At 42.4% G+C, this 11707-nt stretch overlaps 1 protein-coding gene and 1 long non-coding RNA gene across 2 annotated transcripts; one reads left to right on the top strand and one right to left on the bottom strand.

Annotated features, from left to right (window-relative positions):
- Uxt (ubiquitously expressed prefoldin like chaperone) lies at nucleotides 1–8260 on the bottom strand. Its single transcript, XM_026381367.2, has 7 exons — nucleotides 8161–8260; nucleotides 7884–7990; nucleotides 6703–6784; nucleotides 6500–6567; nucleotides 6100–6207; nucleotides 277–340; nucleotides 1–100 (listed from the first exon to the last, which is right to left on the bottom strand). The coding sequence occupies exons 2-7, from the start codon at nucleotides 7979–7981 to the stop codon at nucleotides 47–49; spliced, it is 474 nt and encodes a 157-aa protein (XP_026237152.1). The 5' UTR covers nucleotides 7982–7990; nucleotides 8161–8260; the 3' UTR covers nucleotides 1–46.
- Nucleotides 8261–8349: 89 nt separating this feature from the next.
- LOC113176825 (uncharacterized) lies at nucleotides 8350–11444 on the top strand. Its single transcript, XR_003300091.2, has 3 exons — nucleotides 8350–8436; nucleotides 8969–9056; nucleotides 10342–11444. It is a non-coding gene; the product is annotated as an uncharacterized LOC113176825 (long non-coding RNA).
- Nucleotides 11445–11707: the final 263 nt, after the last annotated feature.

Below are 11707 nucleotides of genomic sequence, written 5' to 3'. Positions count from 1 at the left end.
TCAAAGGCATTCAGGCTCTTTAATGTTGGAGGATGGAGAGAAGTAGTCACTGGCGAGGAGTCTCTGGGAAATTCTGCAGGCCTTGTAGTTCTCTAAGTCCCTGCAAAAGAGGACAGAAGAGACTGAACAGGGGCTGGGTTCAGGTCCCACCCCACCTTTGCTCTGACTTCCCCTCCCTTGGCTCCAGTTTAGAGGGAAAGATGCTCCTTGCCTTCTTTAGGTCACCACTCAAAATAAATCTGGGGATAGTCTGGGAGTGGAGTGAGCTGCTCTCACCTCTAGCAACATGTGGATATGGGCCTTGATATTCATGGAGTCCTTGGTGAGGCTGTTGCTGAGCCTGGAGAAAACAAACAAGAAAGGGCAAATTGGGCCCCACTTATCATTATGAGGATAAACATTCCTCATTGTATCAAGAACTATCTACATCCTGGTTAACTTTTGCTCCACCTGCTCCTATGGAGATTTGGTTGACTGTGTCTGGACTTTACTGTTTCAAAGACTACTTAATACCTACTGCATGCCAAACAGTTTTAAGCACTGGGGAGATGATGCAAACACAATGAACAAAAATCCTGGGCTCAGGGAGCTCAAATTCTTGCTAAGAAGGGATAGACAATAAATGATAGAAAAAAACTTAAACAATGAGGGAGGGGGATGATAAGAAATAGGGGATGGGGCCTGCAATTTTAAACATCCCAGAATACTCAGGGATGGCTTCACTGAGAAGCATTTGAGTAAAGCATAAAGTAAGTGAAGAAGTGAATAGTGTGGCTTCATAGAGGATAAGTGTTCCACAGACTCAATGGCCAATATGAAGGCACTATGGTGGAGTGTGACTGATGTTTGAGGTATTGCAGGGGGCCATAGGCACTGGAAAAGAGTAAGCCAAATAAGATTGTTAGAGGTGAGAAAATGAGGGATGCAAATTCTATAAAACTTACAAGGCCATGGTAAAGACCTGATGCTAAGTGATATGGGTACCATGGAGGATTGAACAGAAGAGGGAGGCAGAATAACTGGAGTTTAATAGGCTCCATCTGGCTGCTGAGCTAAGTGACTGAGGACAAGGAGAATTAACATGGAAGTAGGAAATCCAGTGAGGAGGATACTGCATTAGCCCAGTTGAAATGGGGCATGGTGGTACTTGCCTGTAATCCCAGCTACTCAGGAAACTGAGGCAGGAGGATCACAGGTTTGAGGTAAGCCTGGGCAACTTATCCAGACCCTGTCTCAAAATTTTTTAAAAAAGGGCTAGGGATGTTGCTCTGTGGTAGAGCACTTACCTAGCACATGTGAGGCCCTGTGTTCAATCTCCAGTACCACAGGGAAAAAAGTGTATGTGTGTGTGTTTGTTTATTCCAGTTGAGAGATGGGGGATGTAGTAATAATAGCAGGTCATGAGAAATGATTGGATTTGGATATATTTTGAAGGTCGAAGCAGTTTGCCAAAGTGTTGGATGTCAGATGTGAGAAAGGGGTCATGGCTTAAACAACTAAGAAGCTGGAGTTGCCTAAAACCACCCTAGCCCTGGGCTGTTGAGTTATATAAACTAGTCAATTCTTTTTGTCTAAGCCAGTTTGGATCAGGTCTCATCTAAAAGAATCCTAGTGGATACAAAGGGTCAAGGAACAGCTTCTGAAGAATGAGAATGAGTTAGATGGAGTAAGAATTAAGTAGTAAGAGGGTCTCTTCCACAGAAAGGCCAAGAAGCAGGAAAGAGCCTTTTGAGGAGGAGCCAGGAGGTCAGTGTTAAAAATAAAGTGAATGATGAAGGGAGGTAGATTAAGATAAGGTCCAAGAGGTAAGAACAGACTAGATCACACTGGATCACGATAGCATAAGGAATGCAGGTTTTATTGTGCTGAGCTACCTGTCAATATAGAAGTCGGTTTGAAAGATAAATGAAACTATATTCTGTGCAAAAAACAGAGAGCAGCAAGATAGGGTGTTAAGTTGGAAAAAATAGTATGAATCCAACTATATACCTGTATCTCCCAAATTTATATTGCAAGCCCAGACTTCTCTCCTGAACTTGACCTGGGAGTTTTTAACTACTTCAAAAAACTCCAGTGTTTAATAAACACCACATACATCCCAAGTCCTATACAGAACTCCTGACCTAGCCCTCCCAATCTGCTCTTCCTGTCTTCTCCATCTCAGGTAATGGCAACTCCATCCTTCCAGTTGCTCAGCAAAAATGTAGATTCTCCTCCCCTTCCCCTTTTTGGTGATGAGTTTAACCTAGGGCTTCTGCATACTAGGCAAGCACTCTACCACTGAGCTACATCCCCAGCCCCAAGATTCCTCTTTTTGCTGGGCACAGAGGCACACACTTGGAATTGCAGTCACTCAGGAGGCTGAAGCAGGAAGATCACAAGTTCAAAGTCAGCCTCACAAGCGCTAAGAAACTCAGTGAGGCCCTGTTTTTTTTTTGTGTGTGTGCTGGGAATTGAACCCAGGGCCTTGGGCATGCAAGGCAAGCACTCTACCAACTGAGTTATATCCCCAGCCCAAGGCATTGTCTTTAAATAAAATACAAAATAGGGGCTGGGGATGTGGTTCAAGCGGTAGCGCACTTGCCTGGCATACGCAGGGCACTGGGTTCGATCCTCAGCTCCAAATAAAAATAAAGATGTTGTGTCCACCGAAAACTAAAAAATAAATATTAAAAAAATTCTCTCTCTTTTTTAAAAAAAATTACAAAATAGGGCTGGGGATGTGGCTCAGTGGTTGAGCTCCCCTGAGTTCAATCCCCAGTACCCCCCGCCAAAGGATTCTTTTCTCACAACCCAGATCCCAGAAATCATTTTATTTAAAATCACAGTTGCTCTATCACAAGCAATGTTTTCAATCTCTATACATGCTCTTTCTCTAACACCACAACATCTACCATGCAATGTTATTTACTTATTTACTGTCTGTTTCCCTTCACTAGAACACTGGCTATGCAAAGGCAATGATTTCGGTCTGTTGTGTTCCCTGCTATATTCCTGAGAATCAGAACAGCATATGGCATAGAGTAGGCAACTAATGGATGTTGAATGAATTAAGTGAAAGACTACTTGACTCAAAGGACCTAAAGTCCTCAAAAGATGGTTGCTTTAAGGTTTAGGTTAGAGAGCAAGAATATTTAGGGAAGTCTGGGGTTGTGGCTCAATGGTAGAGTGCTTGCCTGGCATGTGTGAGCACCACATAAAAATAAGCAAATAAAATAAAGATATTGTATCCATCTACAAAAAAATGAATATCTGAGGTAGTACTCAAAGAACAGAGGAATGAACTTAATCTGCTCCTCAGGACAATTTGAACTTCAAAAGAGGACAAAATTGTGGGGCTGGGGTTGTGGCTCAAGTGGTAGAGTGCTTGCCTAGCACATGTGAGGCACTTAGGTTTGATCCTATTTTATTTTATAAAAATAAAATATATTGTATCTACCTAAAACTAAAAAATAAATATTTTTTTTAAAAGAGGACAAAATCAGATAATGATACAAGCTTGTCTATGAAAAGCTATGCGTTCACTCAAGAAGAAAGGAGATGGCTAGGTGGCTCTGTGGTAGAGCATGTGTTTAGCATGTGTAAGACCCTGAGTTTGGTCCCCAACACCAAAAAAAAGGGTAGTGGGTTCAGGGTGGGGGAAGAAAAATATAAAGCTCATCAAATGCTAGTTGTACACAAAAGGAACATTTGCTCTGCTACTACTGATTCAGGAAGAACTGGCAGTTTGAAATGTGCCCCAAGTAGCCAAGTATTTTAAAGAGGAGGGCTACCCAGACTTAAATCCCCATTTTCTAAAAAGATTAAATCTTTAGAAAGGTCTACTAATCATAATAAAGTAATATGAAAGTCAATCACACTTGTTTTACTTTTCTTTCTCTTAATGTTTTTTTTTTTCCCTAGTACTAGGGATTGAACCTAGGGGTGCTCTACCACTGAGCTACATCCCCAGTCCTTTTTATTTTGAGACAGTTGTTCAGGTTGGCCTCGAACTTGTACTCCACCTGATCAGTGGAATTACAGGCATGCACCACTGTGCTCAGCCTTTCAACCACATTTTTTCATCACACTAATAAACCAGGGCAATATATCAAGATCAGCCAAGGCCTTGGGATGTAGCTCAGTGGCAGAGTGTTTGCCTAGTAATGAATGAGGCCTAGGGTTCAATCTCCAGTAGAGAAAACAAAACAAAACAAAACACAATACCAGGCAAGGGGGCAGACATTGACAATTTAAATAACTCATTCTGGGGACAGACATAGATTCTCAAAAAATTAAAATCTGGGCTGGTGATATAGCTCAGTTGGTAGAGTGCTCACCTCACATGCACAAGGCCCTGGGTTCAATCCCCAGCACCACACACACACACACACACACACAAAAAAAATAAAATCTATTTAAAAGGCTCAAGAATCCTCACATAGAAGGAAAGCTTTGTTATAAAAACTGGACTTCATCTAAAAGATCAACTGTTTAGAATTGCATTGACCATGAAAGCAAGCCCCCTGGTCAGGCTATTTGCTAATTGATCTGATAACCAAGATTTAGAAATCTCAGCAGGTCCCAAGTTTACTAACACTGAAACCCTGGAAAAGTTTGAAAAGAGAACAATTACTGAACCCTAATGGAGGCAACACTAGAAGAAATGAATATAGGAATAAACATAACCAAGAAGGGATTTTAAACCAAGTAGTATTACTCTTCTAAGATGTTATTAATCTAAGTATAATAATCAATGCCCCCCACACTCATTTCATCTGAGCCATGCTTACCCCACTTTGCAGTTTCTCTAGCATGCCAGGCACACTGTCTCCTTTGTTAGGAATGTTCTTTCCTAACCAGCCCCCAGCTTGTTCATTGAACCAAATGACTCAAATGTCACTTCCTCTGGGGGGGCCTTTTCTACCTACATTTGAAATCTCTCATCCATGCTCCAGTTGCTCTTCCCTGCAGAAAACCTAAATTTACCTGGAGCCCACACATTCCCTACCAGTTCCCATAGAGATCTGCTTCGATCATCACTTCAATTTTCTTCCAGTATACACTTTTAAATTCACTCAACAAACACAATGCCATGCTGTGTACTGTTTTAGTCACCTGGGATATAGACAAAATTTCTCCATTTATAAAGTTTATAATCTAACTGGAGGAGATGATTGACATGACAAAGAAAGAAATTACATAGTTAAAAAAGAGGTGATAGGGCTGGGGTTGTGTCTCAGTGGGGGAGCGCTTGCCTAGCATGTGTGAGGCACTGGGTTCAATCCTCAGTATCACATAAAAATAAATAAGATAAAGGTATTGTATCCATCTACAACTAAAAAAATATTTAAAAAAAACAAAAAAGATGATAAATACTAAGGAAAAAGAAAAAGTAGGAGAGGAATAAAGAGTACCAGAAGTTGCCAGTTTAAAAGCAGGTTACAGAAGGCCTGAATGAAAGAAAGGAAGCTACATAGGAAGAACACTGCTGGAGAGAGAACATCCATTGCATTTGCCCTAGACTGGGATCATTCTTGTGATGTTTAAAAGACGACTGTGAAGGTCAATGTGGTAAAAGTATGGTAATTGAGCAGGAAAAATAGCTAAAGGTAAAGTGAAAGATAACTTGTTTTACTGTTACTGATTAACAGGCTGAGACTTTATAGATCTGACCATAATTATAAGTATGCACATATGTATGCATAATATTGTAGGCCCTCTATAATGTAAACCTTTAAGGAACTCTTTGCTCTTGTTCCCTGCTGCATCCCCACTGCCAAACATAAAGCCTGCCATACAGAAGATGCCCAATAAATGCCTGTGTGAATGAACAATACAAAGACCATTTACTGAATGTTTATTATGTGCTACATCTGAGGCTGAGCTTTGATTCCCCACTCTCAGCTTCAGCTTTGAGGAGGAAGGAAGTACCATCCCAGGAAGCCATGGAAAAGGAAGAACAGTGTTGAAAATGGTGATTTTTACTATGTATATTTGTGTGTGGTGTTGGGGATAGAACCCGCGGCCTTATGTGTGGTATGCAAGTGTTCTACCACTGAGTTACACCCCTGGTCAATGGTGGTGCTTTTAGATACTGTCCTCCCGGAATGAACTTACTCTGTGAGGAGAGAGCTCTTACGATCAATGAACTTGAGGGCTTCTGCGAGTGTTAACTCCAAGAAAAAACCATAACCCAGAGCCACGTAGATGCGCGAAGTATCTGGACTGAGGAGAGAGGTCAGAGGAAATAGGGGGAATACTTATTATGATTTAGCATACCACACAGTTTATTTAAGATGTTTCCTATTCCCTCCCTTCCCCAAATTGAGGCTCTGGAAGGGCAGGGATCTTGTCCTGTTTTATTCACTGACACATCCCCAACACCTAGCTTATATCCTTATGTAATATAAAACTTAGCACAGTGTCTGGTATGTAGAAGATTTGAAAAAAATATTTGTTGCGTGAAGGAAGGGGTAAGCTGAACCCTGTGGGCTCAGAGGGGCGGGTACACACTCACACCACTGTGTCAACGAAGAAGTTACAGCCCAAATCCACCTGCATATATAACTCCGAGTGTTTAGCTTCCTGTGGGGCCAGGGAAAAAGAGGTAGGGATCAGTGGTCAAATTTTAGGCCAGGTGACAAGTTTTGGTCTGGGGTCCCTCTTCCCATCTCCTTCCCCCACAACACACAAACTGGTATCCAATCCTGAAGTCTTTACCTGCAGGCGCTCAATGACATTTCTCAGTTGAAGGTATTTGGCCAGCTGCTCATATACCTTGTCTCGATGATCCAGCACCTTTCTGATAAGATGAAAATACAATGGTGACCAATAGGAAGCTCTTTCGCTTTTGGGATATCACATATCATGCCCTAAACAAGCATTTAGCTCAGAAATTAGGATTTTGAACACTGGGTGATACTTCCTGCATTTGAATCTGGGCTCTATCCTTTACTAGCTGCATAACTTTGGCAAATAAGAAATCCATTTGGGACTCAGTTTGTCCATTTATAAAATAGAGATGACAGTATTACCTCGTAAGAATTGTTAGGATCGAATGACTGTTTATTACAATGTGTTTAGAATAACACTTGCCAAATAGCAACTACTATATACTTGTTAGCTATTATTTATTACTAGTATTACTACACTCTACTGTCAATGTTTCCTGCCAATCAAAATGGCCCATTATCCCAGAAAAAAATCTTCACTCCCTTTTAGGACAATCATACAATCCTAGTTCTGAACATTACTTCCTGTTCAGATTAATGACAGCAATAACAGCTCTTCATACTCATTGAGTCTCTGTGTTTCAGGCATCCACACTAATTCCTTTTTAAAAATGCCTATTTGTTTTATTTTTGTACTCTCAACATTTTTCTTTTTTGAGATGAGGTCTGGCTCTGTTGTCCAGGGTGGTCTCAAACTCCTGGGCTCAAGGGGTTCTCTTGCCTTAGCCTCACCAGTAGCTGGGACGATAAGGACACATCAGTGAACTACTGGAAACTCAAAACCACTCTATGAGAAGATTCCATAAACTTCCTTATTTCACAGATGTGGAAAGTTTATAAGGCACAGAGACGAGGTGAAGTAGAAGTATTCACAGCGATGGCAAAACACGCAAGCCAGGACGAGAACCCAAGAACTCTTAATTCTGGAAACTTAGCTCTAGTTCAATAAATAGCATCAGAGCCCGCGCATGCGCCGATACAGTCTCAGTTACAAACACCACGTTCCAGCCAAATCGCACCCCGGATGTCGTCTCCTACTTCCCACTAGAAAGGTGACAGGGCCGGGCTCCCAACGCCTCACCCACCAATCCGAAGGCTTGGCACTCACTCTGAACGCCCCACCCACCACGTGGAAAGTTCGAAACGTCCCGCCTCCGGGCTGTCACTCACCTCAAGTCCCGCTGCAGCACGTCACTGATGAAGGCCTCATAGCGCAGCACTTTCTCCCCCGTGGCCTCCAACGCCCGCCGTTTAGGGGGCGTCGCCATGATAGGCTCCTGGGAGTGGGAAGACCACGTTGAGCACTTCATTTTTGCCTCACACATAGTTTATCTCCACCCTCTCAATGTTGGGATTGGGCTCGTGCGGTTCATGTTGGGGGGTCCACCTTCTGCCCCTCCCAACTCAGGGACTCGTTTACCCTGGGACACTCAAACGCCGCCCTTACCTTAGGGCCGCCGGCAATAAGAGACGTTGGTAGGAACAGCGGCTTCCGGGTGGCGCGGGTGAATGACGTAGTGGCAAACGTGCTGGCCAACCAAATAGCCAGGTAGGGAGGGGCGTTCCTTATCCGAAGTAGGCCATAGGGAAGAGGAGAGGGGCGGGGTTTTACGGACTCCGGGGAAATCACGGAAGACTCCAGAGGAGTTTGCGAGCACCGACTTGTGTCTATAAGTAGGCCAATGGGGGATTGCGAAAGCCGCACGTGGAGCCTGTAGGGATGGTGCGTGGCAGGTGGAGGTGGAGTTTAATGGGATTTGGCGGGTTCTGGGGAAGGCAAAACTCACAGGCTTAGGTAGGGCGAGGGAGTGAAGTGCTTATAATTTTAAAAGTAAGTTCTCAGAAACAATCGGGCAAGAATTATTTATGGTTCTAGTCTGTGAGGAAACGCGTATATGCCGTGTGATCTGTTGTTCTGGATGTTGGTGTTTTTTACACGGCAGGTTTGGATTTTACTCCAGTAACGGGAATGAATATGAACATTTAAAAGGTTTTAAACGGAGACAAATTTTCTGAAATTCGTCTTCAATGACTCTAGCCCTGTGGCTCTCAATTGATAACTGAGGCTCAACTGGAGACTGACAAAACGCCGTGTCTAATCACCTCAATAAGGGAAAAGGAGGGTCACTGAAGTCCTCCACTGAGGATCGGCAAGCTCTACTTAGGATTGGTTCCTATGTTTTTATTTAAATGTGTCAGTTTTTTTCTGAATGCATTTTTAATACTTGAGTGCATACGTTTGTTTTTCTTCTTAGGAAACGATAGGACCTAATCCAGCAAGTCAAGGCCTGAATCTGGAAGAGAACCCAGAGGCTAGAATCCTCCAAATGTTATTCGCGCATGGTAGGCCCTAGAGCACTCACCCCTGACAAGTAAATTTTCCTGGGTAATTTGTGCATTCAGTGTGTAAAAGCAAGGTTTTATTGGACTTTTTGTTTTTCAAGTATTCAAAACTTAAGCAAGGGTTAGGGCTGTAGCTCAGTGACAGAACATGTGCCTAGTTTGTGTGAGGCACTGGGTTCGAATCTTAGCATCCCATAAAAATAAAGGCATTCTGCCCATCTACAACTACCAAAAAAAAAAAAAACTTAAGCAAATTGAGGTTTTCTTTGTTCTTAAGATGATTGTAAAGGCAACATTGAGACTTAGTTCTTTTTTTTTGTAAATCTCATGTTACATGTGGCTAAAATTACATTTAGGTTGGAAAGGACACTTGATGTAAGAAAAGAAGCAAATGAAGGAAACAGAAGAGGCTCAACAGCAAAACAGGTTTATTTGGGACAAACCTGTGCAGGAGGCCTATTGGAGACAGAGACCCATCTGCCATTGCTAGGGGGCTGTCAGGGAGGTCCTCACCTCCATTTTTTGAGGTGGTCACTGTTCCACCTTGAACCAAGTGTTTTCCTTTCTTGGTATGATGGTGGGATATTGTTTGGGGTTTCTTTGCATGATAATAGACTATTGTCTGTGGTTTAAGGTTGGACTGAGTAACCTTGAGGTGACTCTTGTTGGAAGATGGAGGCTGTTTCAAAATGGTGTTGCCAGTGTCAAGTTCTTCCTAACACTTGGTAGTTAGACAAATATTATCTAATTGATCTATATCACTTTCCTTTGAGAAGAGAGGAAACATTTATTATCTTTATTTGGCAAGGAGAACTGTAGACAGTTCAAATGGGTGGGAGATGGGTCTTTGCTAGTCTACTAACATATTTCACAATTTTTTAACTTAAAGATATTACTAGCTGGATGCAGTGGTGCACACCTATAATCCCAGCGACTTGGGAGACTGAGGTAATAGGATCATAAATCTCTAGCCTTATGCTCCAAGCCTCAGTAAGGGTGTTTATACTTCCATGGGGAGTTCAAAGCCAGCTTAAGCAATTTAGCAAGGCCCTAAGCAACTTAGTGAGATCCTGTCTCTAAATAAAAAATAAAAAAGGCTGGGGATGTAGGTCGGTGAAGCACCCCTGGGTTCAATCCCAAGTTCCAATAATAATAATAATAATAATAATAATACCAACTTTATTTTACACTTTAAACCTACAGAACAGTTTACAGTGAATACCCATAGAGCCTTCTCTAAAATTCAATAATTGTTAATATTTAACTACATTTGCTTTCTTTCCAGAATGTTGTGGGAACTGGACCAGTCAAGAAGCAGCAAATAATACTCAGAGAATGGAAGAATTCAAACTTAGTTTATTTTTTTGGTACTGAAGAATGAATCCAGGGGCACTTAACTACTGAGCCACATCCTCAGCCAAGAGACAGTCTCACTGAGTTCCTTAGTGCCTTGCTTTTGCTGAGGCTGGCTTTGAACTCTTGATCCACCTACCTTGGCCTCCCAAGCTGCTGGGATTACAGGTGTGCACCACCACTCCCAGCTATTAGTGCAGAAAGACCAGGATGGATGGAAACTTCACAAATCAGCTCAGTTCTTTTATTCAGAAATGGAATCATGGTTCTGATGGTGGTGAGTATGGTTCTGATGGACCCACTCTCTTTGTGGAAAATGAGCCACTGAACAAAGAAAGGGACTGGGCATATGTAGGTTATCCTGAGAAGTGAATTAATGAGTGTGTCAGCTTGGGCAGTCAGTTTTTGGGGGTCTGTTTTACTAGGCGAAATGGGAAGGAGTGTGGCCTCAGTAGTCAGTCTCTGGGATTTATCTTGCTGGGCCAGATGGAGGGCTTGGGGTCAGTAGTTGGTATCTGGAAAGGGTTTGTTTAGGGAAGGATTTAATGCTTTAGCCCTTTCCCAGAGACTTCCATTTTAGGTTTGATGGACTCCTCCTTGATAGACCCAACCTGATTTTCTCTCAAAATTGGGAGCCATCTTGTCACAAAGCCATGAAAAGATAATTTCGGCTTTACTATAAATTACTGCAAATTCTGAACCTGCTTGGAATGCCTGCCCGTGCCTTGAACTCACCCATGCCTGGCTCTCTGACCAGATAGCAGCTTTCTCTGAAACTTTAGTGACACCTCATAAATATTGGCCTTCCCTGGCCAGACAACGACTCTCTCTGAGGCTCTAATGGTCCTCATAAATTCTGATGTTGGGGCCAGCAAAAAAAAAAAAAAATGTAAACTACCATTAGTGTGATGCTTGTCAGAGTTCTGTTATCTGTAACCCCCCTTTTGTGTAACTTTCTGGGCTATAAAGCTGGGCTGTAGGAAAGGTGGGGGGCTGTCTTGTTCCCACCGTTTTGGGAGGGAGAGGCAGCCCGGCCGGTCGAAATAATAAACTTGCTTTAATTTGATTTTAATTGGAGTCAGTGGTCTTTTCTTGCATCCTGGTCTAACACTCCTCCCCAGGGTTTGTTTTATCATTGGGAAAGAATGTACTGGAAAAGGATCAATGCTCTTAATTTATGACTTTCTCACTTCTTTTTTTTTACATATAATGATTTTGGGGTTTGTTGTTTTCCATATCTAATACAGGCCAAATTTTGGTTTTTTTTTTTTTACGCTGGTGGGCCCAGACAAGATCAA

The sequence above is a fragment of the Urocitellus parryii genome, chromosome X (assembly GCF_045843805.1).
Source record: "Urocitellus parryii isolate mUroPar1 chromosome X, mUroPar1.hap1, whole genome shotgun sequence".
In the NCBI taxonomy this organism is placed as follows: domain Eukaryota; kingdom Metazoa; phylum Chordata; class Mammalia; order Rodentia; family Sciuridae; genus Urocitellus; species Urocitellus parryii.
Note: the sequence above shows the minus strand (reverse complement) of the source record. Positions and strands in the feature narration are given on the sequence as shown.